The 27,214-nt window shown below is 46.4% G+C and overlaps 3 protein-coding genes and 1 long non-coding RNA gene across 5 annotated transcripts; 1 reads left to right on the forward strand and 3 right to left on the reverse strand.

Annotated features, from left to right (window-relative positions):
- Nucleotides 1-4,120: 4,120 nt before the first annotated feature.
- LOC145940227 (uncharacterized) lies at nucleotides 4,121-5,092 on the reverse strand. Its single transcript, XM_083045141.1, has one exon. The coding sequence runs from the start codon at nucleotides 5,090-5,092 to the stop codon at nucleotides 4,121-4,123; it is 972 nt and encodes a 323-aa protein (XP_082901267.1).
- Nucleotides 5,093-6,243: 1,151 nt separating this feature from the next.
- Nucleotides 6,244-9,287, reverse strand: LOC145940228 (uncharacterized). Its single transcript, XM_083045142.1, has 3 exons — nucleotides 8,893-9,287; nucleotides 6,423-8,792; nucleotides 6,244-6,337 (listed from the first exon to the last, which is right to left on the reverse strand). Exons 1-3 carry the CDS (start codon nucleotides 9,285-9,287, stop codon nucleotides 6,244-6,246), a joined length of 2,859 nt encoding a protein of 952 aa, XP_082901268.1.
- Nucleotides 9,288-21,591: 12,304 nt separating this feature from the next.
- LOC145940229 (uncharacterized) lies at nucleotides 21,592-24,001 on the reverse strand. The gene is made up of 3 exons (XM_083045144.1): nucleotides 23,949-24,001; nucleotides 23,400-23,889; nucleotides 21,592-23,349 (listed from the first exon to the last, which is right to left on the reverse strand). Exons 1-3 carry the CDS (start codon nucleotides 23,999-24,001, stop codon nucleotides 21,592-21,594), a joined length of 2,301 nt encoding a protein of 766 aa, XP_082901270.1.
- Nucleotides 24,002-25,747: 1,746 nt separating this feature from the next.
- LOC145940707 (uncharacterized) lies at nucleotides 25,748-27,214 on the forward strand. 2 transcript variants are annotated; one of them, XR_014426059.1, is made up of 4 exons: nucleotides 25,748-25,882; nucleotides 25,921-26,138; nucleotides 26,271-26,454; nucleotides 26,556-27,214. It is a non-coding gene; the product is annotated as an uncharacterized LOC145940707 (long non-coding RNA). The 2 variants fall into 2 exon arrangements; XR_014426058.1 differs by having other exon boundaries at nucleotides 26,271-26,434.

Consider the following 27,214-nt stretch of genomic DNA (forward strand, 5'->3'; position numbering starts at 1 on the left):
ATCTAATCGCTGTCGAATTACGCAAACTCGAGGTAAAATTTTATAAACCAATCAATGTCGGCATGTGCGTACTCGACATCTCCAAAACGTGTTTATACGAATTTCATCACGAGTACATGTCACCGCTGTATCGTGACAGATGCCGGGTAATGTATACCGACACAGACAGCCTAATATATCACATTGAATGCGAAGATGTATATGAGAATATGAAGCGCGACGTGAGCAAATTTGATACGAGCGATTACGCTGTGGACAATGCGTACGGTATACTGCTCGTGAATAAAAAGGTACCCGGTCTAATGAAAGATGAAAACAACGGCGCGATAATGACCGAATTTGTAGGGCTTAGAGCAAAAATGTATGCCTTGCGAGTGGATGGCAAGAAAGATACCAAAAAAAAAGTAAAAGGTATCAAGAGTAACGTCGTCGCGAGAACGATAACGTTTGACGATTATACACGGTGTTTGAATGATGATATTGAAATGACACGTAGTCAGTCTTGTATAAGATCGAAATTGCACGAAGTATACACCATTCGCGAGACAAAAATTGCTCTAAGTCCGTACGACGACAAGCGGTATATCATACCTGAAACCACTGATACATTACCGCGGACATTATAAAATACTATTGTAAATAATAGATATATATTTGTTGTAAATATGTATATTTTGTAAAATATGTAGAAACTGTATATTGTATGTATGTATATTATATGTATATTAGTATGTATACCATGTAAAAAATAAAATTGTATTATTTATAAAGATTATGCGTTAGATGTTTTTACAATATATTATTTGTAAAATAAACAGTGTACAGATATTTTAAATAAATGTTTATAATACATTATTTTTATGTATCCATGAGTTGTGTGATTTATCCAGTCCCAACCATTTCACATAAACATCATCGCCTTGATCGAGGTACGAACGTGGTTCGAAAGTGGTTCGAAGGTGATTGATCGAGGTACGAACGTGGTTCGAAAGTGATTCGAAGGTGATTGATCGAAGTACGAACGTGGTTCGAAAGTGGTTCGAAGGTGGTTGATCGAGGTACGAATGTGGTTCGAAAGTAGTTCGAAGGTGGTTGATCGAGGTACGAACGTGGTTCGAAAGTGGTTCGAAGGTGATTGATCGAGGTACGAACGTGGTTCGAAAGTGGTTCGAAGGTGGTTGATCGAGGTACGAACGTGGTTCGAAAGTGGTTCGAAGGTGGTTGATCGAGGTACGAACGTGGTTCGAAAGTGGTTCGAAGGTGGTTGATCGATGTACGAACGTGGTTCGAAAGTGGTTCGAAGGTGGTTATCGATCAACCATTTTACATTTAATATTTCATTGAGGATGATGTCATAGCAATCGTGCATCGGCGCTTTGATGATTGGTTAAAAATATTTTTGTGTCAGCAATAATCCCCACCCCATTGCTTTGTATCAATAAAAACTTGTAATAATGATTTAGTATTGTATCAATCACTTATGTGAAAGGTTCTTTTAAAAATGTACTCCGCCAGCATGAATTATTACGTTCCAAAACAAAAAATGTCTAAGAATACAAGTGACAAGTAAGTTTCGATTCTTTTTTTTTGTTGTTAAATAATGATTTTTAAATAATTTTTGAAATATTGTTCTAATTATTTTTATAGCATTCAGCGTGCGACTCGTATACTTGGGCGAAGATATGCTCTAACCGCAACATCCTATAAATATTTGGAAATAGGAATCAGCGTCGGAATAATATCCTATGTGGAATTGGCTCTCGGTGATAATCGAGGCAATCAAATAATATTACCCATTGAAACATGGAAATCTCTAATGCGGAAACGAGCAAACATTGAGCAGCTAACTGAAACTCCGCTATGGATTAGTGATCTAACACTCAAAGCGGTTAACATGTATACTTCAAAAATTATAAAAATTACTTCATCTGATAATTCTTTGTACATGAAACCATCAACGTTACTACATTTATTCGATTTCGACAAATGTATTGATCATATGTATTCCTGGCTGTGTGAGAATACTCATAGTGTTAATGAAAAATTTAAACAATTTGTAAATATTTTACAATGTGATAATATCCGCGATGTGAGCAATGCCGCAAAGGTGATACGTGATAGTAATATGTTTAATAGCGAATCACTTATAGATTGTGAATTGATAACTTGTGCTATAAATGAAATTATTTATAATGCTTGCAACAAATAAATTATTTTACTGTTAAACTGTGTGTTTAATTATTTCTTTCCCGCCCCTGTTCTATATGTATATGAATAGTATGTATATGAATAGTATGATGTGCACATGCATTATCAGCAAAACTCTTCAAAAAATGATGAGTTAGATGATACTCCAGTTAGAACAGAGAGATGAAGAGAGATGTAGAATTAAAATCAAGAGGGGAGCAACATTATAATATGTGTCCCATCATAAAGTTTCTGATAGTCTTGAACGTAAAATGGTTAGAGAAGTTGTGATGGATAGAGAAGATGTGGTGGATGATGATGATGTGGTGAATGATGGTGAGATGATAGTGATTGATGATATATCAAACGTTGATGATATATCAGACGTTGAAATGGAGCGTGAAAAGGCATTAAGATATAAAGTTGAGCCAGTAACTTCGGTAGTGAAGTTGTTAAAAAATCGTGAAATTGGTCAACGAAGTCCTAATGCAAAATCGTTGCATCAGTTTTTACGAGATCATGAAAAGAAAACATTGAATGCCTGTTCTTGCAAGCATTCGTGTTTTATGACATATCCCCTATATTGTTCTCCAAAAAAGCGCAAGCTTCATCATGGCGTTTTTTGGAAGAGGTTCCATTGGGTGGACTAATATTTACGCGTCCAATAAATCTGACGTCAAAAGGCTGAGATTATCATGTAAGTTATAAATTAAATTAAATTAAATTAAATTAAATATAAATCAAATTATCTATTAATTATAAATTCTTAATAACATTTTCTGTTATGCAGCAGTCCCCGCCCAGCAGTCCCCGCCGCTTCTCGCAGCCACCATCGCGCTGCAGTAAATTTTATATACTTTTTTACATTTTATATTATGTGCGCGACGGAACGAGGAGAGTGACGGAGAAAAATCCGGAGCAAAATAATTTAAGTAACGGCGAGACGTATAACAAACAATTAACTATTATATTTCACACACAAAATTTAGTTGTAGAGTACAGGTTAGCAAACAGTAAGTAAACAGAGAGAGCCAAAACCGCGAGCAACGGCCGAGAGAAAATTAAGGAAAAGACTAGCGATCCTTCCTTTCTTCCCTTTATCGATTGACACTCTTTATGATTCGAAGTCTAAGCGCGAAGAAGGCACTGCGGTCTCTCGAGGAGGTTTATATAGCATTGTTGTTCTCGAACATTCTGGTTTGTTCTCGCTTGTTATTTTGAGAAGGAGTCAGAACGTGCGGAATTTAGATACAAGTGTATTGTCAACACAGCTGTTTTGTTTTTAATTTCGTCTCCTCTCGAGTGACCGCGGCCGTTATCTGTTTTTCCCGCTTTAAGAACAGATATCGCACGTATTGGTGGGAGTTGATTGGTAGTGGCGCGGGGCGATCGCGGAGCCCAAGCGGCCGCGCGTGAATTTGAAATGGTTACTTATTCTAATTAATTTAGAATGGCGCCCTTTCTCCTTTCCGCAGTCTATCCTGATTTTCGAGCGCATGTTCTCGAACATTCCGGCCGCCTTGCAGGGTTCCACCTGCAATAAACTCTAGTTTGTAATCGCATTACTAGGCGCGAGCGGAATCCCGCGACGAATTGCGAGTCGCGTTGTAAGATCCCGCCTCGCGTACGTGAGGGCGTAAGTATAGCGCGTAGTTCTGTTAGGCGGCGCTACCCATTGATTCTCGCGGTCGATCAGCTGTTCGCGGTGTGAAGTCGGGAGCTTCGATCCCGTGGTTAGTGTTGGCGTAATGAATGGTGTAAGTAACGTGTTGTGCGGAGGGCGGAATCCGGTGTCGTTAAGGAGTCTCCCGAAATAACGCGATAGAGGTAGGTGTAAATTCATTCGGCGGATGGTGCTGCAACAACGTAAGTAAGCAACAATACACAACTGGAGAGCATACAAGCGTAGTCAACGTTACTTATGAGAGTGGCTTTAGTTTGTGAGCGCAGGTTCGTCGGTGCCGGGGAGAAAGACGAGTTTAGTCACTGGACGTGTTAGAGTTGCGGTTGCAGTGCGAATTTTGACGACCCGCACGTGACTGTCGGCGCCCGGATGCAGTTTAGAGATGCGCGCGAGGGGCCACTTTGTGGGACGCGTCAGCTCGTTATGCACCAGGCAGAGGTCCCCGACACGTGGCTCTCGGTTGACTCGGGACCACTTCGGCCGATGGGCCAGAGTGTGTAAGTATTCCCTGGACCACCTGTGCCAGAAATGATCCCTCATCTGCTGCAGCATTTGCCACCGAGAGAGGCGAGAGGTTGGCTCGTCGACGAGGAAAGACTCAGGGACGGCGTTGAGGGCGGAGCCGATTAGCAGGTGTCCAGGGGTCAGTGCCCTGATATCCTCCGAATCGTCGGATAACGGTTGGAGAGGACGCGAATTAAGGCACGCCTCGATCTGGGTAAGCAGAGTGACCATTTCCTCGTAGGTGAGGGTGGCGTCACCGATTACGTGACGTAGATGGAATTTCATAGATTTCACAGCTGCTTCCCAGATTCCGCCGAAGTTCGGCGCAGCTGGAGGGTTGAAGTGCCATTGAATCCGTTCCTGAGCTGCGAGGGCTGCGACACGCTGTCCTTCTTGACTGGCGGCGGAGAACAACTCCTTGAGTTTGGCATCGGCTCCGACGAAATTCGTTCCACAATCGCTGTACAATGTACGGCACAGGCCTCGTCGGGCGATGAACCGCCGCAAGGCGGCTAAGAAGGCGTCCGAGGTGTAGTCCGAGACTGCGTCGAGATGGACTGCCCTGGAACTCAAGCACACAAATACCGCGATGAACGCTTTGATGGATTTGTGGCCGCGACCCTTGCTGATGCGCAACCAAACGGGACCAGCGTAGTCGACGCCCGTGTTCACAAACGGCCGGCCTGGTGTTACCCGTGGAGCCGGGAGGTCGCCCATGGGGGGCTGAGAGATCGCCGCTCGCCATCGCAAGCACGTTATACATCGGTGGATGTAGCCTTTAACTAGAGCACGACCGCGGGGAATCCAATATTCCTGACGGATCGAGCAGAGGGTCAGCTGGGTGCCGCCGTGCAAGGTCCTCCGATGGTGATGGTCGATGATGAGGTGAGTATAGCGGGAGGAACCGGGTAGGATAGCTGGATGAGCAGCGTCGTACGGTATCCTAGCGTGTCGGAGCCGCCCGCCGACGCGAAGAACGCCCGCCCCATCCAGGAACGGGTTTAACTTGATGATTGAACTTCACGAGGGTAACGGCTTCCCTCTGTGCAAAGCTGATAACTCTTCCTTGTACCCTTTAGCTTGAACGAGGCGTAGCCAAAGGTCTCGGGCGTCGTCGAGCTCGTCAGCGCCCAGCACACCGCTGTTGGTGGATATGGGTCGTGGAAGACGGTGTCCTCGCAGCCATCGGCAGCACCAAGATGTTACGAGGAGCAGTCGTTGCAAAGAGGAGTATCGGAGTAGCAGCTCCGGCTCGTCGTCTCCTGGGTCGATGACCGCGGCGGCGTGGGTGCGGATGCGTCTTTCGGGAAGCTCGACGTCACCGGAATCCTCTCCGAAGACAGTCCAAGGGCCTCTCTCCGACCGGAGCCAAGGGGGCCCCTGCCACCATAGCGGGTGGTCCACCAGGTCTGCAGGGAATATCCCACGAGAAGCGCAGTCGGCGGGGTTGTCGCGGCCTGGTACGTGATGCCATAGGGCGTCCGGTAGCGATGTTTGGATTTCGCTCACCCGGTTAGCCACGTATGTTCCCCATGAAGACGGATGTCCGCGGATCCAACCAAGCGTGACCGTGGAGTCGGACCATAGGTGGAGTGGCGCTTTCTCGGCATCGATGAGCGGCAGTGCACGGCTAACTAGCCGGACTAGGAGAGTAGCAGCAGACAGTTCCAGTCGAGGTAAAGAAATTTGTTTCAATGGTGCGACCTTAGTCTTCGCGGCGACCAGGGTGACCTCGATCTCTCCCTCCTTTTCTGTTAGTAGGTACACTACCGCAGCGTATGCTCGAATCGAGGCGTCGGCGAATCCGTGGACTTCCAGTCGACAATCAGTTGCTCCGCCGCCCATCCACCGGGGAACTTGAAGTTTCTCTAGCCGGGGCAGCTCTTCTTGGAACCGCTGCCACTGTCGGACATCGGCATCTGGGAGGGGAGAGTCCCAATCGATTCCGAGCAGCCAGGTCGACTGGATTAAGATTTTAGCGAGCACCGTTGCAGGAGCAAGCCACCCGAGAGGGTCGAATAGTTTGGCCGTCAACGAGAGAACCGACCGCTTGGAGACGGTGGGAATGGCAATCTGCCTCGTGGAGAAGGAGAAGAGGTCGTCGCAAGATTGCCAGCGCAGTCCCAGTGTAGCGTGACTTTCTCCCGGCTGCCACCATCTAGACTCCCGCTGAAGACAATCCTCCGCAGGCAGATCCTCTAGCAGTTGGTTGTGGTTCGCTGACCATTTCTTGAGCGGGAAGCCACCCGCCCTGCAGATCCGCACAAGTTGCCGCTGAATCTCCTTGGCTCCCGTTAAGGTTTCGGCACCCGTCAAGATGTCATCCATGTAGACGTCCGAGCGGAGAACGGCGGCGCCTTGGGGATAAAGATGGCTTTCGTCATCGGCGAGTTGGTGCAGCGTGCGTATCGCTAGATACGGGGCGCAAGATAAACCGTAAGTAACGGTGTTCAGCCAATATTCCTTCGTCTCTTCACTATCAGTCTCTCGCCATAGTATTCTCTGCAGGTTCCGATCTTCCGGATGTACGATGATCTGGCGGTACATCTTTTCGATATCGGTCGCAAAGACATACCGGTACCGTCGCCACTTGAGTAAGATGTTGGCCATGACTGGAAGTAGGTTGGGTCCTGTACTCAGGAATTTATTGAGAGTATCCTCGTTCGGCAAGGAGCTCGAGCCGTTGAAAACTACTCTGAGTTTCGTGGAAGCGCTGCCCTCGCGTAAGACGCCGTGGTGAGGCAGATAACAGGCTCGTAGCGACTGGTCAGCGGATGGAAGTGGAGCCTGCGTCATATGCCCCAGGTCCAAATACTGTTGCATGAACTCAGTGTACAGGCGACGGAATGCACTTTCTTTCTCAAGCTTTTTCGTGATGTGTTGCAGGACGCGACACGCGGCACGGCGTGTCCCGGAGAGATCAGGTAATGGCTCGAGCGTCGGGAGGCGCACGATGTACCGTCCATCAGGCGCCCGAGAGTGAGTGCGTCGGAAGTAGTTCTCGCAGTCAAGGTCCGCCTTGGAGAAGAGCGGAGCTGGGCGTTGAATCTCTTCCTGGTCCCAGAATTGGCGCACTAAGGCAGCGAGGTCCTCTTCAACTCGGCACTGGTGAGTGGTGATGTGGTGTCCCGTCGTTGTCTCGCCAACGGTACCCGAGAGGATCCATCCCAGTGACGTTTGTTGAGCTATAGGCTCCTGAGGACCTCCTTTTCGTAGACCTTGGCAGAGGATGACGGCGTAAACTTCGGCGCCCAGGAGTACGTCGACTAGGTCCGCTGAGCAGTAATCTGGGTCCGCGAGCGCCAGACCCTGAAGATGCGGCCAAGTCTGAGCACGGTCGTTGCATCCACCGGCGTATACCGTGAGCTTCGGCAGTACGAGCGCAGCGACGGAGAGTGAAGAGCTTCCACACCGAGATTGGACGGTGAGTGTTACCCGACCCTTTGAAACCCCTGACCTTGACCCGCCGACGCCGAATACTGCGACGGATGCTGAGGAGCGAGGCAGCTTTAACCATTGAGCGAGTCGCTCCGACACAATTGACGACTCCGATTCTTGGTCGACGAGGGCGCGAACGGGATGCCAAGCCCCGTGACGATCGGCGATGCGGACGCGAGCCGTGGCCAGAAGCACGGTCCCTGTGTCGGAGATTGGTCGTAGCGCGACGTGTGAAGTTTTAGCAGTCTCGTGGTCGCGGAACGCGTCGTGGAGTGAAGAGTGATGACGGCCCCCGCAAGCTGAGCAATTCTTTTTCGAAGCACACTCGCTCGTCTTGTGTTGTCCGAGGCAGTTCGCGCACAGATTATGGTCCACCACATGCCGTTTACGCTCAGTTGCCGTTTTTCTTTTGTACTCCTCGCAAAACATGATAAAATGATCAGCTTGACAGATGGACCAGCGCCCGCGTCCACTTTCCGTCTTTGCCTCTTGCTTGCGCGCGTGATGACTTCGCGTTGCTTTTGCATAGCCATTTCCGCTCCCGGTTTTGCTTGCGGCACTGTCGGGTTTCACGGGAAGCATCGACTCCAGCGTGTGCAATCGCCGGTCGAGAAATTGCTCCAGTGTCGTGTAAGTCGGCGGCTCGGTTGAGTCACTGATCGACCTCTCCCACTCGCGGCGAGAGCGAGTATCGAGAAGGTCGACGGCGAGATAGACGAATAAATCCTCACAGTTGTTCATTGGCCGACGGATGCTCTCCAGCGAGCTAACGGTGGACTTAATGCCGTGGAAAATCTTCCTCAGTTCGGCTGCGGACTCGACCTTCATCTTAGGTAACGCGAGGAAGTTAGCTAGGTACGCGCGGATTAATAGGCGCTTATTTTCGTAATAGCCGCTCAGAGTCAGCCAGGCTCGTTCGTAGTTAGCTTCTGTGGTGGATAGGTTGCGGATGAGGAGATCCGCCTCGCCCTTCACGCAGCTTTTTAAATAGTGTAACTTCTCCACAGGTTTCGTTGACGTGTCTCGACCGATGAGTGATTGGAACAAGTCTCTGAAGGCTGGCCAGTCCTCATATTTACCAGTGAACGTCGGCAGCTGGATACGAGGGAGCGTGGTGCGTGGAGGCGAGGAGTTCGTAGCCGTTGACGACGACGTGGAAGCCGAGCTCCTTATCCTGTAGGCTTCTCTTCAAATCCAGTAACATACCTTTGTTCAGGAGATACGCTTCCTCCGCCAGCGCAGGTATGTCTTGTTGCATGTAAACGTCATTCGTGATTGCAGCCAGGTGATCCAATAGCTCGTCGTTTTGCGCGTCGAATTTGGACCATTGTCTCTTAAGGTTCTGTATCCGTGCCTCGACTACTCCCAGGGTCAGCTTAGCGGAGCCCAGCTTCATCATATTCTCGTATGTGCGCGAGATTTTCCCGTAGAGTGCGGTGGCAGCCGCCACAATCGCTTTAACTTCCGGATCCATTTCACTTTGGTTTCAGCAGAATGCACTCCGAAGCACTGAGGACACTCACCCCGGTCCCGTCTGCACGGCGCAAGAACGCTGATCGCGAGAAAATATCCGGCTCGAAGGACCACTTTTTAATGTGCGCGACGGAACGAGGAGAGTGACGGAGAAAAATCCGGAGCAAAATAATTTAAGTAACGGCGAGACGTATAACAAACAATTAACTATTGTATTTCACACACAAAATTTAGTTGTAGAGTACAGGTTTGCAAACAGTAAGTAAACAGAGAGAGCCAAAACCGCGAGCAACGGCCGAGAGAAAATTAAGGAAAAGACTAGCGATCCTTCCTTTCTTCCCTTTATCGATTGACACTCTTTATGATTCGAAGTCTAAGCGCGAAGAAGGCACCGCGGTCTCTCGAGGGGGTTTATATAGCATTGTTGTTCTCGAACATTCTGGTTTGTTCTCGCTTGTTATTTTGAGAAGGAGTCAGAACGTGCGGAATTGATTTAGATACAAGTGTATTGTCAACACAGCTGTTTTGTTTTTAATTTCGTCTCCTCTCGAGTGACCGCGGCCGTTATCTGTTTTTCCCGCTTTAAGAACAGATATCGCACGTATTGGCGGGAGTTGATTGGTAGTGGCGCGGGGCGATCGCGGAGCCCACGCGGCCGCGCGTGAATTTGAAATGGTTACTTATTCTAATTAATTTAGAATGGCGCCCTTTCCCCTTTCCGCAGTCTATCCTGATTTTCGAGCGCATGTTCTCGAACATATTATATTTTATATTATATTTTATATTATCTTTTATATTTTATATTTTATATATTATTATATTTTAAATTTTAAATTCACACACACACACACACACACACACACATACACACACAAACATTTTGTAAAATATACACACACACACACACATAGTTATATAATAAAAATTATTTTAAATATTAAAAATATATAGTTTATTTTAGATTAGATCTTCTCCCCTTCCTCATCCTAAAAATATTAATTTAAAAAAAAATATTATTAAAAAAAAGTCTCTCTCGCGTCCGCCTCTCGCGCTCTCGTTCGCTGCATCAGCTCTCGCGCTCTCCATCGCCGCATCGTCTCGCAACATCTCTCTCTCGCTCTTGTGATATCTCTCTCGCGTGCACCTCGCGCTCTCCTTCGCTGCATCAGCTCTCGCGCTCTCCTTCGCGTCATCTCGCTACCTCTCGTCATCTCGCGCTATCTCTCTCGCTCTTGCATATACGCCTCGCTGCAACACCTCGCGCTCTCAATCGCCGCATCATCTCGCTACCGCTATCTCTCTTTCGCGAACGTCTCTCTCTCGCTCTTGTGATATCTCTCTCGCGTTCGCCTCGCGCTATCCTTCACATTCCTCTCTCCCCGCGGACCCCTTACCCAAAAAGTTTCATGCGGTCTTTCGCGGATTCCCCTCTCCCCGCAGACCCCTCACCCACAAAGCTTCATGCGGTCTTTCGCGGACGCCTCCCCCTCCCCGCGGACCTCTCGCGGACCCTAAAATCGCGGACGCTCCCCTCCCCGCGGACCCTTCGCGGATCCTAACCTCACGGACGCCTCCCCCTCCCCGCGGACCCCTCTCGGACCCTAAAATCGCAGACGCTTCCCCCTCCCCGCGGCCCCCTCGCGGACCCTAACCTCGCGGACGCCTCCCCCTCCCCGCGGACCCCTCGCGGACCAGGCACCAAAATCGCGGACGCTTCCCCCTCGCCGCGGACGCCACCCCCTCCCCGCGTGACGTCATTCCCCCTCCTCGCGTGACGTCATCCCCCCGCGCCCTGGGTTCCCCTCGCCCCTCGCCCCCCCCCCCCCTCATTGCCCCTGAGTTAGAACCGGCCTAGTATTACTACTCAGTATTTTCGTCATTATTATATATTATGGAGCTCAAGCAAATGATCTCCCTGATGTTTTTAGTCTAAACAAGCAAAAAAGAGAAACATTTTTAAATATATATATTTCCCAAACTGCAAATACTTTTTAAATATATATTTATTAAATGTGGATATTTTTAATATATATATATATATATATATATATATATATATATACTGAGAACGCATGTGCGTCTACTAATATATATATATTGTTACGTCCTCGGGACGGCTTTTGCGATATCTCGCAAAAAGGGGTTCACTCGCACTCACTCACTCACGCGCCCGAAATAAATAGACTCGCGTAATAAAACAAGGAACTTTAATATCACGACCCAATACAAAAAGACGATGAAATATAATAACGAATGCATATAATATGCGGAAAATGTACTAAGGTCTCGGAAGCGTCCGCACGATGCGACGGCTAGACCAAAAATCAATATGGCGCCGGAAAACATCCGCACGCCGGTTGTTAATAAACAACCCTCTAGCGATGATGCTCGGGGGAATGAAGGCGCTCAGGGGATGAAAACCAGGGACGTAACAATATGTATATACACTCACTCCAAAAAAAAGCGGTACACTTAAAATTTGGGAAAAAATTATCAAATTTGAATATCTCAGCGAAAAATCATCGTATCGAGATGATTAAAAAAGCATTTTAAAGAGGAGACTCTGTACTATCATATGCTTTTTATCCCATTGAGTTACGACATTTGACTCACGCCATGTGCTGTGGCGAACTTGGACCATTATTTTTCAATTTTGCATGCTCTCGTTTTGTCATCCGCCATTTTCAATAAATTTATCTCGCAACATTAAAATGAATAGATTCTTAAAGTAGAGATTCCAAGCTTCATTTTCGTTTTTTATAAACCTTTCTATCTGTATTATTTACAAAGTTATTGTCATTTGAAATTTGATAATTTTTTTCCAAATTTTAAGTGTACCGCTTTTTTTTGGAGTGAGTGTATATATACAGGATGTCCCAGAACTGGCGAAGAAGCTTTTAATGACAGATTCTTCATGAAATTCTAAGTCGAAAAGTTCTTTACAAAAATGTGATCCAATGAATAGAATTTGAATGGTGAGGCATTGAAGTTGACGTATGGGAGCGCATGAAATTCGCGCGGTCAGGAGCGTAACGGCCAAGCTCGGCACGGGTACAACTTATAACTCGTGTATCGCGCCGATGCGTGTTTATCGTTACTCTATAATATTCTGTTATTAATAATATGAATTAATTATTCTCATTAATAATAATATTTATCTTTATCAATTAATAATTTTGTGTACTTGACCTACTGGTTGAATATCCTTAAACTATTTGAAATTTTTTATATTCTTCTCTGAAACTTTATTTCAATATTACACTATTATTTAATTATTCATTAACTATTCATTTATTTTTTTCTATTTTTCAATATTTATTATTTACTCATTATTTATTAATTTCAGTTATTTGAGTAATTAATTAATTAATTGATAAAATTATGATTAATTTGTTATTTATTAATTTATTTTAAATTTGTCATTTGTTAAGTTAGTCTAATCAATATCTCGCATATCCCATAGTTTAAGGATATTCAACCAGTAGGTCAAGTACACAAAATTATTAATTGATAAAGATAAATATTATTATTAATGAGAATAATTAATTCATATTATTAATAACAGAATATTATAGAGTAACGATAAACACGCATCGGCGCGATACACGAGTTATAAGTTGTACCCGTGCCGAGCTTGGCCGTTACGCTCCTGACCGCGCGAATTTCATGCGCTCCCATACGTCAACTTCAATGCCTCACCATTCAAATTCTATTCATTGGATCACATTTTTGTAAAGAACTTTTCGATTTAGAATTTTATGAAGAATCTGTCATTAAAAGCTTCCTCGCCAGTTCTGGGACACCCTGTATATAGTATTTATATTTCTCGTATATTCTCAATTTTGGAGTATATACATAGAATGCGTATGTATAGCTAATATATATTAACTGATACATATGAATAGCGCCGGAAATTACGTATCTAATATGGCGTTTGCCATACGTTAATATCCGGAATTTTTGGCGGCACTAGCCTCTTTTCTACCGGCTGTAATCGCGCGTGTGTTTACGTGATTGTAATCGCAGGTAATCTTTTTTTTTTCTTTTCAATTATATTATAAAACATAAAAATATTAAAGATATTTTTGCATGAAAGACATTTTTTATAATATTTGTTACATATATTTGATAGTTTTTGATGAATCATTTAGAAATGCAAATTAACCTCAAAATTGTTAATTGCAAATTTGTGGTATTTTATCGTGAGCTTATATATATATTTGATTTTTATATTTAATATGAACTGTTATTCTTTTTTCATTTTTATTATATTTTATAGCCACACAGATAATAGTATTTTTTCCATGTAAGAAAATCAGTTTCAATACGTAAATTTTTGGAGCTGGCCTCTCTTCTACCGCCTCTGTAATTGTCGGCGTTGGCCTCTTATTATTATCTACCGCCTCTGCGTAATTGTTTGCTTACGACATTTTAATCACAGGTAATCTTTCTTTTCTTTTTTAAATTTAATATTATTAAACGTATGGTTAATGTAAAATGATTAGATATCAATACTTATATATAATTATTAGTTTTAAATTTGTTTATTGTTGCGGATCGCAGAGAGAGATTGATTGATTGATATTTATTAGCTTTCTCAGCTATTTGTAAAATACAAGTCTAATTTACATTAATTACAATATACTCCTTTAACTCTCGCTTAAACGCTTCCAGTTCTTCGATTCGTCTTATTTCAGCTGGTAAGGCATTGTACATTTTCACTCCCTCATAAAACATACTCTTCTGTGCACTCGTTGTCCTACGAAATTGTACCACAATGTCCCCAGCTTGCCGTGTCTGTCTTTCATTCTCATTTCCCACTATTGTTAACTTATTTCTTAATTGATCCGGTAACATATTCTTTAAAATCTTAAAGATAAATATACACACATTATAATTCAGCCTCTGTCTTATGGACATAAACTGCAGCGCTTGCAGCATACTCTCCACTTTGGTATATCTATCACATTGCAATATGACCCTCATGGCCCGGTTTTGCGCTTTTTGCAATTCATTCAGTTGTGTTTCTCCCATATCAATTAACAGCGTCGCACAATACTCAAAGTGAGGCGCTATGATTGACTTATATATAATACATCTAGTGTATGCCGATATGTAGTTACCTATTCTATTTAAAAAACTCACTTTTTTCCCTATTTTCTTTAGCATATAATCACAGTGGTCCTTAAATCTTAACCTATCGTCAATAATTATGCCTAGATATTTCATTCTTTCCACACGCTCTATCTCCGTTCCATCCAAACATTTCAGTGTAATGTTACCTCTCAGTTCTTTTCGTACACTTCGAACTATCATATATTTCGTTTTCCCTGCGTTCATTTTTAACTTATTTGTATTCATCCATCTTTCCACTGTAACAAATGCCATATTCATTTTTCTTTCTAATTCCGCACTACTCCCTCCAGTCACATACACTAGCGTATCGTCTGCAAACATTTTTATACTACATCCCTCCGGACAGATTTTAATTATATCGTTTATATATATTATAAATAACAAAGGTCCTAATACAGATCCCTGTGGTACTCCATATTCTGTGGCCAATAATGTAGACCATTCATTGTTAAATCGTACCTGCTGTGTTCTATTCTTTAAATATGATCTTAACCATTCTAAAGCTGTTCCTCTAATTCCGTATTGATATAATTTCTCTAACAGTCTTTCTCTATCTATCGTTTCAAATGCTCGCTTGAGATCCATGAAAATTACCCCCACCATTTTTGCCTCACTAACTACCAGTTTCCATTCGTCAATGACTGTTTGAATCGCTGTTTCACACGAATACTGTTTTCTAAAACCTGACTGATGTTCTGTTATAATACAGTTATCTTCTAAATACGCCTCAATTTGCTTTTTAACTACTAATTCTAATACTTTCTCGAATATTGGTAACATATTAATAGGCCTAAATTCACTTGCTTTTCTGGCTTTTTCTATTTTTGGAATCGGTATTATCGTAGACGTTTTCCAACCTTCTGGACAACAACCTTCCCTCAAAGAGTTATTTATTATATCAATAAATTCCTCTTTTATTACATAAAATACTGCTTTAAGTATATCACTAGTTAATCCCTCCTCCGTGCCTTTCTTTTTTGGTAGTTCCATAACAATTTTTTGTAAATGCTCTATTCTAATCATCTCAAAATTTTCCATTATTCCCTCACTTTCAATAACAAAAATAATTCTTTTACCTGGACTTCCTAACTTATCTCTACTTATAGATTTTACTATGTTCTCAATACTCTGTATATAATATAAATTAAATTTATTAGCTATATTGCACCCTTCAGTATTATCTAATATTTCAAAATCTATATTCTCTATTTTTTTTGTATCCGTTGGTTCGCCCCTTATTATTTCTTTTAAGGTTTTCCACATAGATGTCGGATTTCCCTTGTTATGATCTATCATATTTTCATAGTATTCTTTTTTCTTTGTCCTGATTAGTTTAACCACTGCATTTCTTTCGATTTTAAACTGTGACCAATTTTCATCCGTGTCATCATACAACGCTTTACTGTACGCCTCATCCCTTTTAGCCGCTGCTTCCCTTATTTCATCCGAAAACCACTTTTTCCCTTCCCATATTTTCGGAATTCTAAATTTTTTTCTAGGTGCTGTAGCATCCAACGCATCTACTATATTATCGACAAGTTTCTTCGCTCTCACACTGACATTCATATCTTGGCTTTTTCCTAATTTATTTTCCACTAATTTAATAAATTTATCTACATTAAACTCTTTAAAATTCCTAGCACTAAATTCTCTGTATTTATTATCAATTTTATTCGCATTAAGATCAACTTTTAACCACGCATGGTCCGTTATTTTAGGTTCACGAATTACTTGCACTTCTATTTTATTATTAGCGTAAATTAAATCTATAATTGTCTTACTATCTTTCGTAATTCTCGTCGGTTTATTTACATATTGTTTCATGCCTAAACTCAACATTGTCGTTTGTAACTTCTTTGTATAAAACGAGTCCAACATAATATCTATATTAAAGTCTCCTATTACTATACATTCTCCCCGTATTATTAATTCTTCTATTATATCCTCCAGAAATCTCACGAACTCACCATGCGATGAACTCGGTGAACGATATATTACTGTTATCACTCCTTTATACAATTTATCTTTCACCTCAATCGCAGCACACCAACAATTCGCTTCTAACTTTTTTACTAATACTATCTCATATTTAATATCGTCCCTTACATATAAAAGAACCCCTCCTGTATTTCTGTTTTCAGCATCACATCTAATCATACTATACCCCGGTACGTTCACTTCACAGTCTTCAATTTCAGCAGTCACTCTGGTTTCTGATAACGCTATGAACGCAGGATTCATTTTCTTCATAATCTGATGCTGTATCTCGTCTTTATGCGCCATCAAACTTTGCGCATTTGTATATAGTATTAATTCCGTTTCCTTCTGTAGTTGCTATTTATCTTCCTCCCATCCGGCCCTCCTCTTCTCCTCCTGTATCGCCCTCTTGAAAGTCGGACATTCCGGATCAAGTGCGCCATGCTCATCATTTATTTTCAAATTGTATGTTTGAATCTTAAACATACAATTTATACATCTTTTCTTTGTCGCTGTACATTCACTCACCTTGTGATTTCCTGCACATTTGTGACATGTTTCATTACGCGTACAATTCTTTGCAATATGATAATAACCCCAGCATTTAAAACATCTTTTAATGTTAATGTGATTGAATGCAGGACACTTTCTCCATCCTACATTCAGTTTCCCTTTTCTCAACATTACTTCATGAGTCTCTTCATCTGCTTCAATTATTACGATACCATCTTTTCCTCTTCTTCCGGACTGATCTTTCTCATTTATTTTCTCTTTAACTATTCTCTTCACTATTGGCATATGAATTCCTTCATTTTTCGCATCAATTTTGTTCTGCTTCTTAATTGTACCTATTAAATCATTATCATTCAACTCCATTTCTTCCTCGCCAATATTGACAATTTTTATCTTAGGTTTCATCCGCGGTGACTCAGTAACGTTAAAATTCTCGCCCAGCTTGGCTTGTACTGTCGCCTTTAGCTTTTCCATTTCTTCTCCAGTCTCACAGCCGAGAATCACTGTTCCCTTACTTCCTTTTTTTAAGTTCGTTATTCCCATAGCCATATTCTTGATATCTACCTTTTCTTTTATCAGTTTTTTAGTTGCTTCACTCTCCTGTTGCACCTTGGGTTTGACAATTATAATATTTTCTTTTTTCTTCTCTTTAACTGCTTCACTATAACATCTTTGAGCTCCTCCTGCCAGTCCACCCGCTCCTCCTTGTATAATTCTTCTCAAGTCTTCCAGTTCTTGTTTAATACTTCCAAATTCTTCTCGAACTATTTCCTTAACCATCATTTTAATTTCCTTCTTACATGCTGTTTCGTCTTTTATTTCTTTCACAGTTTTTACAAGCCAATCTATTTTTACGTCAATACTCGATGATCCACTCGCTCCTGATATTCTATTTCCACTGCTTGATGTCGTAAACGAACCCGTAGATCCTGTAGATCCTTGTCTTTCCCTGCTGCTCCCCGCTGCTGTCGGTGCCTTCTTCATATCTGCTTCACTTTCAATTGTAAATTTCTCGAATGGGCCAGGACACGACACCAGTTCGCGATTTCTATCATAAATTTTATGTTTACTTGCACATCCTGGATGGTAAAACAGTTTAATACAAGATTTACATGCAACAACCTGATTTTTTATTGCCTTCTTACATGCCGAGCATCGATACTCGTCATATTCATCGTTCATATCGATAATTACCGGCCGAAGCTGTTAATACCAGCATAGGCGGTCAATTACCTTTGTCCAAATTCACACGTCAGCGCTTTGTGTCCACCTTTAATGTCTACCTGTCGCGTGAAATCTCGATGCCTCATACAAGAAATATAACTCTCACGCTCACAAATCAGCATATTCCTGTTAGATAACACTCATGTCTATTCCCGGTCTATGCAACTATTACTTCAATACTTTTTCGCCACTCTCCCTCACTATATAATCACTTAAAAGTTATCACTTTTGCAGAGCGATGTTTGACACGTCTTCTCTCAGAAAAGAGAGAGAGAGAGAGAGAGAGAGAGAGAGAGAGAGAGAGAGAGAAAGTGAGTGAATGGAAAATGCATCGCAGATGCATTTCATAAGCGCATAGCTCATGTCACGCAATTAGCGCGCTTAAATTCGGCGCGGCGATTCGCGCTAGTCGCCCGTGCGCCAATAGCACTCCAGCGCGCCCCCGCTACTTCGCGCCGCAGCGCGCGTTTCGCGCGCTAAACATTAACGCCGTTTGAACGTTTACGGGCAACCGGCCCGTGAGAAAATAAAACCGATGATAACAAACAGCTTTGTCCTCCGACTTTCGAGAGGATTTCTTATCGTTGTGTAATGAAAACACAAATACGGTGATCTCGTCTCGGAATCTTCTCGAAGGTCGGTGGGATAGGGCTGTTCGTTCTGCGCCTTTTGACTCACTCGTCTTGTCGGCTTTCACGCGCCCAGACCGAGATTCTTTCGCTTTTTTTCACTGTTCATTGTTCGCACTTCTCGCGCGCAATTACTAATTCGCGCCGCTGCACTTCTCGCGCCTGTCGCACAGTCTGTCGCGATACAAGTGCATCGCGCTTGCACTCTGTATATATTGTACATAGCATTCGTGCGTGTAAATACACTGTGTCTTCGTAATTTTGCTGCTTTATTTTTTTGTGCTGTGATATTCACTTTCCCGCAACTCCATTGTGCCGTGCTCGTCGTCACACGCATCGCGCCCGGGGTCTCACTCCGCGTAGCCGCGAAACTATACATTTTATAATCATTGCAGATTTTTGTTACGTTATAACAAGAAAAAAACGAATGACTTGTATTGATAATTTTTGGTGGTTTGACATATATCTTGTAATTCAATATATTTCTTACGATTATATGTCTGATATGTCTATGATACGTGATTGCTGCAACATAGAATGCTTTTACTACAGCTATAAAATGATTTGTGCTAACTAGACCTCTGAGATCATATTGAATCTAAATGTCGACAGTTATATTTATGAATTGAATGACTGTACTGTTAATAAGATGGTCATATAGTAAGATTTCATAGTTATTAAAAAAACAATTGTAGAAATGAATAACTTCTATTGCGTAGATTAATACTGAAGAGTCTGAATACAATAAGTGTGTTTATAAGTATAATATGGCATATTCAAATAAAAGTAATAAATTAAAATATAGTAAAAATTTCATGCATAAAAGTATATCGCCAAAGGAAAATCAAATATTATTTTTAAGATTAAAAGAGAAATACAAAACATTTAATAAACAATGCGATTTTGAATCTGAAGACAATTTTGCAGATGAAGATAATAATTTTGTAAATGAAAACAATAATTTTGCAGATGAAGACAATAATTTTAATTGTATTAAAGTAACACATCCAAATATAGAGGAAGAATCAAAATTGAATGTTGACTCAGATTTAGAATTAGCTGTCAACTGTAATGACAGTTCAATCACTAATCATCAACATTTATTTACTTCAGCTTTACGTAATGTTTTTCTCATACATAATATAAAACATATGCAAGGTGATGCTATTTTACGTGTTTTAAGATCACATCATTGTTTTTCGTATTTACCACGTTCAACTAGAACTTTTTTGCAAACACCACAAAAATCAAATTACAATATTGTTTCATTAGGTTCAGGTAAATACGTTCATATCGGTTTCGAAAAAACTATTCAATAGAAATTAGTATGCATACCTATAAATCAATTACCTACTGAAATAGTTATAGATATAAGCACAGATGGTGCAACATTGAATGGATCGTTTCAATTTTGGCCAATACAATATAAAATAACAAATATAATAAATAATAAACCTATTATAGCTGGAGTTTATTTAGGGAAATCAAAATCATGCGATTCTCATAAATTTATGGAACGATTTGTTAGTGACATTGTACAAGTGATACAAAATGGTGGAGTATCTATTAATGATAAAAAAATTCCTTTACGTATTAGATCTTTTATTGCAGATGCACCAGCAAGAGCATTTATTTTAAATCATAAAGGTCACATGTTGTGCGGAATCTTAAAGCGCGTAGATAGCGGTTTTGCGCGGGCACGATTGAGTCCAGAGGACGCAGAGGTAGTGCAACGACACAACGAAAGAAAAAAAGAACACAGGATTTACACGAAGAAAAAAACCCACGGCACTATATTTACAAGAAAATTACACAATATATATATACAGGATGCAAGCGCGATGCACCTTTATCGCGACAAGCAGTGCGACGATCGCTGGAAGTGCAACCGCACGAAAAAGTTACTGTCCGCGAGAAGCTCGAACAAAGGAGAAGAAAACTGCGAAAGAATCTCGGTCTGTGCGCGTGAAAGCTGACTAGACGAGTGCGAGTAAAAGGCGCCGAACAAACGGTCTTTATCCCGCTGACCTTCGAGAAGATTCTGAGACAAAATCACAGTGTTTGTGATTTTGTAATATAAAGATATCGAATCTTCTCGAAAGTCGGAGGACAAAGCCGTTTGTTTTCGTCGTTATTGTTTTTCGCTCACGGGACGGTTACCCGTGAGCGATCGAAGGCGACGATATTTGGCGCGCGAAACGCGCGCTGCTGTGCGCGGTAGCGGGGCGCGCCGGCGGTGCGATTGGCGCACAGGCGGATAATGCGTGTCGTCGCGCAGAATTCGAGTGCGTTAATCACTCGGATTTAATTGCGCGCTCATAGCGAAGCGCGAATGCATTCGCGATACATTTTCCCCGCATACACATACATACACACTTTCTCTCTCTCTCTCTCTCTCTCTCTCTCTCTCTCTCTCTCTCTCTCTCTCTCTCTCTCTCTCTCTCTCTCTCTCTCTCTCTCTTTCTCAACATCCCGCCCGCCGTCGTCGAGATACGAACGACGACCGACCCCTCGATTCTCGTATCGATTTACCGGCGTGAATCCATCGACGCGTCGATGCAATCGTCGATAGCGGTGTGGGTATGGCTTACTGTCGAGCGCTGACAGTTCGAGGTTAGGAGCCCCGTGTGCGAAGAAAACGTGAGATGTGAGAGCATCGAAGGCAGAGATCCGGTTGCGGTATGCCCGTAAGTACATTAGTATATAGCAACTATACCGTTAGCTGCAGTTACCGGCACACAAATATATACAAATTTATTTTTCTTTTTGACAGGACCGTGCTCGCGGATGGAACTAACGGCGCGGGAGGATCGCGGGGCACGTGCCCTACGACAGCGAGTCGGTGTCCGCGGCGATGGTCGACGGCAGCGGTACGATTTTTACAACCGGGCGAGTCAGGTTGCCGCCGGAGGTCCGGACCTCCACAACGCGTACGCGGCCGTCGTCGCCGGCATGCAGACGCGTGATCCGGGCGAGCGGCCAGCGGCACGGTGGTGTACTCTCGCCCTTGACGATGCAGAGCTGACCCTCCTGGATGGCTCCGCGCGTGGCCCACCACTTTGGCCGGGGGGTCAGTCCCTGCAAGTACTCCCTGGTCCAACGTTGCCATAGGTGGTCGCGCATCTGCTGGAGCAGGCGCCACCGGGTCAGCCGATTGGAAGCCACGCCCGACAGCGACGGCTCCGGGATGGCCAGGAGCGGGCCTCCCACCAGGAAGTGCCCCGGCGTAAGCGCATTGAGGTCCTCTGGATCGTCCGTCAAGGCCTGGAGCGGCCTCGAGTTTAGGCAGGCCTCGACCTCGGCAAGGAGCGTTGAGAGCTCCTCGAAGGTCAGCTTCGACTCCCCGATCGTCCGGCGCAGGTGGTGCTTGGTGGCCTTCACGGCCGCCTCCCAGAGACCACCGAAGTGGGGCGCTGAGGGTGGGTTGAAGGCCCACCTTATCCCCTCGTCGGCGAGGCGCCCGATGATGGTGCTGGCCTCGCGGCTGGCTGCTCTGAACAACTCCCGGAGCTGTCGGTCCGCGCCCACGAAGTTCGTGCCGCAGTCACTGTACACCGCGGTGCACAGTCCACGGCGCGACACGAACCGACGGAATGCCGCGAGAAAGGCCTCGGCGGAGTAGTCGCTGGCGGCCTCCAAGTGCACGGCGCGAGAGCTGAAACACACGAAGATCACCAAAAACCCCTTAAAAGCCTTGTGACCTCGGCCTCTTGAAGCTCGGAGCCAGATGGGACCCGCAAGGTCAACGCCGGTGTGCTGAAATGGTCGGCTTGGTGTAACTCGCGCCTTTGGCAGACTCCCCATCATCGGCTGCGGAGTGGCCGCCCGCCATCGGACGCATGGAGGGCATCGGTGTATGTGACGGCGCACCAGCTGGCGGGCCCTCGGGATCCAGAAGCGCTGCCGGATGTTAGCCAACGTGGACTGGACCCCTCCGTGCAACGTGCGTCGGTGACAAGCGTCGATCACCAGGCAGGTCAGGTGAGACTCAGCTGGCAAAATAATAGGATGACGCTGATCCGCGTCGAGGAGTGAATGTTTTAGGCGGCCCCCCACTCGCAGGATGCCCTCAGCGTCGATCGTCGGAGTTAACTTGCGGAGCGGACTGCGACCCGGCAAGGACTCCCTGGCGCGGATGACCTTCAGCTCCGAGTGGAAGCTCAGCCGCTGTGCCACTCGGATCCAGCGTGCCAACGCCGCCTCCAATTCCCCTGGACTCAGGAACATGGGCGCGGCCTGTCCGCTAGCTGTTCGAAGGTGGTGACCTCGCCAGCGCCAAAGCCAGGCCGAGACACGAAGCAGGCGGCGGAGGCTGGAGAAGCGTAAGAGCTCGTCCGGCTCTCGCTCTTCGGTGACCGCGAGGCATCGAGGTGGTCGTCGTTCCGGCAGGTCCTCGTCGTTGATGGATCCAGGGTCCGCTGGCCAGGCATCTCGGGTTTCCCGGAGGTAGCACGGACCTCGCCACCACAGCGGATGTCCTACCAGTTCGCTCGGTGAGATCCCTCGGAAAGCGCAGTCAGCAGGATTTTCTCGGCCATTTTTACGTGGCGCCAGGTTGCATCCGGATTTGCTCGCTGAATCTCGCTGACTCGGTTTGCTATATATGTGCTCCACTTTGCAGGATGCCCACGCACCCAGCCGAGAGTGACCGTGGAGTCAGTCCAGAGATGTACTGCTGAAGATGACAGATCCAGTAGGCCTCGGACATGCTCGGCCAGATTGGCTAATAAGGCTGCGGCGCAGAGCTCCAGGCGAGGAAGCGAGACGCGTTTCAGCGGCGCGACCTTTGTCCGAGCGGCGACCAGGTTGATGGTGGAAGCGGCACCGCTGGTCCGCAGGTAGACGACGGCGGCATAGGCTAGCTCCGAGGCGTCCGAGAATCCATGGAGCTCCAAGGTATCCGCGGGGATGCTGCAGCCGAACCAGCGCGGCAATCGGACCTCCTCTAACATCGGCAACTCTTTTTCCAGCGTGATCCAGGCGGCGGCTTCTTTGTCGGCCAGCGGGGCGTCCCAATCTAGATGCTGGAGCCACGCTGCTTGCACCAGGAGCTTGGCTCGGACGATGATCGGCGCCAGCCAGCCCAACGGGTCGAAGAGTCGTGCCGTTTGCGACAAGACAGACCTCTTCGTCGGGATAGTATGCGGGACCCGCTGTATGACTAGCGCGAAGTCGTCGCTCACAGGGTTCCACCGCAGGCCCAGGACGGAGTGCTCTGCCGACGGAAGCTGCGCATTGCCGATTGGCTGCAACCGATGTTCGATTGGGACGTCTTCCAGGAGTGCGTCGTGATTGGCGGCCCATTTGCGCAGAGGAAAGCCGCCCGCCATGCAGAGCGCCGACACCTGATCTGCTAGCTGCCGGCCGGTCACCAAGTCGTCCGCCCCGGTGAGTATGTCGTCCATATAGACGTTTCGTCTTAGCGTGTTGGCCGCGAGCGGGAATCTCGATTCCTCGTCGTCGGCGAGCTGGCGGAGTACGCGTATTGCGAGATACGGTGCGCTCGCCAACCCGTATGTGACTGTGTTAAGATGGTAGTCTACAGTCGGTTTCTCTCCCCACAGGATGCGCTGGAGGTCCCGGTCCGCAGGATGTACCAAGATTTGGCGGTACATTTTCTCCACATCGGCAACGAAGACGAAGCGATAGCGGCGCCAACGAGTTAGGATGTCCGCCAGCGCCGGCAGTAGGTTAGGCCCGACGTGCAGAGAGGCGTTGAGAGACGCACCTTCCATGGTGCGTGACGAGCCGTTAAACACCACTCGGATCTTGGCGTCGGGTCCGGAGCCTCGCAGGACGCCGTGGTGTGGAAGATAGCACGTCGGTGCTCCTGGAGTCGACGGTGAGGAGGTGACCGGCGCCATGTGTCCGAGCGCGGCGTAGTCGTCCATGAAGGCGCGGTACCGATTCCCGAAGTCGTTGTCGCGCGTGAACCGACGCGCCATGACCTCCAAGAGACGATGCGCGGCTCGGCGAGTGTGAGTCAAGTCGGGCAGCTCGCGACAAACGGGCAGGCGCACTTGATAGCGCCCGTCGGCCAGTCTCTCGCACGTACGCGAGAAATGCTCTTCGCATGCCGCTTCATCGGAGGTCAGCGGCATCGGTGCGCGTGGAGGCTCCTCCGCCTCCCAGAAACGGCGCACTAACTCACTGAGGTCGGCGTCAGTGGAGCACTGCAGCGCCGAAACCGGGGTCGCGACGTGACCGGCTCCGGTAGTACCCATCAGCACCCAGCCGAAGCGAGTTCGCTGGGCACCGGGTTCGCAAGGCGCTCCGCGTAAGAGTTCTGGCAAGGCGAGGTCCAGATACACGTCTGCACCGAGTAGGAGTTCCACGGGGTCCTGACGACGGTAGTCAGGATCCGCGAGTTCGAGGCCGTCGAGGTGAGGCCACGCACGAATCTCACTCCTCGACGGACCGCTGTAGACGGACAGCCGCGGTAACACAAGCGGCGAGACGGTGAGCGTGAAGTGCCCGTCGCGAGAGGTGACGGCGAGCGTGACCCGACCGCGTGAGACGCCCGACTGGATGCCACCTACCCCGTAGATGGCCACAGCAGATGGAGTTCGCGGCAGGCGAAGCCGCTGCGCCAGCGACTCCGCGATCAGCGACGTCTCGGCTCCCGTATCCACGAGCGCCCGCACGACGTGGCGGGCTCCGACACGATCAGACACCAGCACACGAGCGGTCGCGAGTAACACGGGCCCGCATTCCGCGGGTGGGTGTTCGGCAACGAGCACTGTCGCGGATGCACTGGGTGCACTGGCGGCTAACGCGGCGACGGCGAATGCCTCGTGCAAGGTCGTGTGGTGGCGGCCCGAACACTTGCCGCATACCTTTGTGGAAGAGCAGGCTCCCAGAAGGTGTCGTCCGAGGCAGTTCCAACAACGCTGGTGAGTACCGACTACCTCTCGTTTTTCCTGAGTCGTCTTCCTTTTGTAAAGGTCGCAGTAGGCGATAAAGTGATCCTTTTTGCACAAAGGGCAACTGCGATTAGGATCGACCCCTTTTCCTCCCACGTGGTTGGCACGGACAGAGCGGCTGGTCTTCTCCGACGGCTTGGACGTCTTGCTGCGAGACTCTGCATCGACGGACAGAAGTACATCCTGTGTCATTAGTTGCTCCTGGAGGAACTCACGAAGCGTATCGTACGAGGGAGGATCGGATGATCTGCCGAGTGAGCTTTCCCATTCACGTCTGGTCTCGCTGTCCAGAAGCTCGACTACAAGGTGTACGAAGAGGTCGGTGCAGTCGTTAATTGGTCTGTCAATACCCTCCAGAGCGCCAACGGTCGTGAGGACGCAATGAAAAATACGGCGGAGTCCGGCGGCTGAGGGGGTCTTCATCCGCTGCAGCGAGGTGAATGCGTTCAGGTAAGCCCTCACCAAGAGTCGCTTGTTCTCGAAATGAGAGATCAGCATGTCCCAAGCACGCTCGAAGTTGTCCCCCGTGGTGGGTAAGTTTTTGATCAGGTGTTCTGCATCACCCTTCACGCTTGTCTTCAGGTACTGAAGCTGGTCGACCTTGGACAAGGATGGCTCCTCAATCACCATCGAACGGAACAGATCTCGGAACGACGGCCAATCCTCGAACTTGCCCGAGAACTGCGGCAGCTGCATCCGAGGCAGAGATTTGCGCGACGTAGCGGGGTCTCGCGCCCGCTCGGCAGGTACTGTCTCCGACGGCACGGTGAGTCTCCGCTCTACTTCACCCAGCTCTGTACGCTGTTGGAGGTATGCGACCTCCACTACGCTGAAAAAGTCCTCTGTTTGATATGAGTGGTTTTTCAGCTCCTTCCAGAACTCCGCACGAAGCTGTTTGTGCTGTTCCGAAAAAGCGGACCACTTATCGTCCAGGAGGCGTATAGCTGCGTGCACGCTGTCCAATGAGAGCTTGGCTGCTCCGATCTTCTTCAGGTTGTCGAGAGAACGGGAGATACGACCGTAGATCTCGTGCTGGTCATCGATCATCTGCTCCATGTCGTCGTTTGTCATGGCACTCGACTCACTGTCTGATGTCCACATTCGCTAATGGCGAATACACGCACGAGTGCCGGTTGCGACGGAAGCGCGAAAGAGATCCGGCTCGAAGGACCAAAAGATGTGCGGAATCTTAAAGCGCGTAGATAGCGGTTTTGCGCGGACACGATTGAGTCCAGAGGACGCAGAGGTAGTGCAACGACACAACGAAAGAAAAAAAGAACACAGGATTTACACGAAGAAAAAAACCCACGGCACTATATTTACAAGAAAATTACACAATATATATATACAGGATGCAAGCGCGATGCACCTTTATCGCGACAAGCAGTGCGACGATCGCTGGAAGTGCAACCGCACGAAAAAGTTACTGTCCGCGAGAAGCTCGAACAAAGGAGAAGAAAACTGCGAAAGAATCTCGGTCTGTGCGCGTGAAAGCTGACTAGACGAGTGCGAGTAAAAGGCGCCGA

The sequence above is a fragment of the Prenolepis imparis genome, unplaced genomic scaffold, assembly GCF_030444845.1.
Source record: "Prenolepis imparis isolate NDT839.2.m4 unplaced genomic scaffold, iyPreImpa1.0 SCAF_9, whole genome shotgun sequence".
Classification (NCBI taxonomy): domain Eukaryota; kingdom Metazoa; phylum Arthropoda; class Insecta; order Hymenoptera; family Formicidae; genus Prenolepis; species Prenolepis imparis.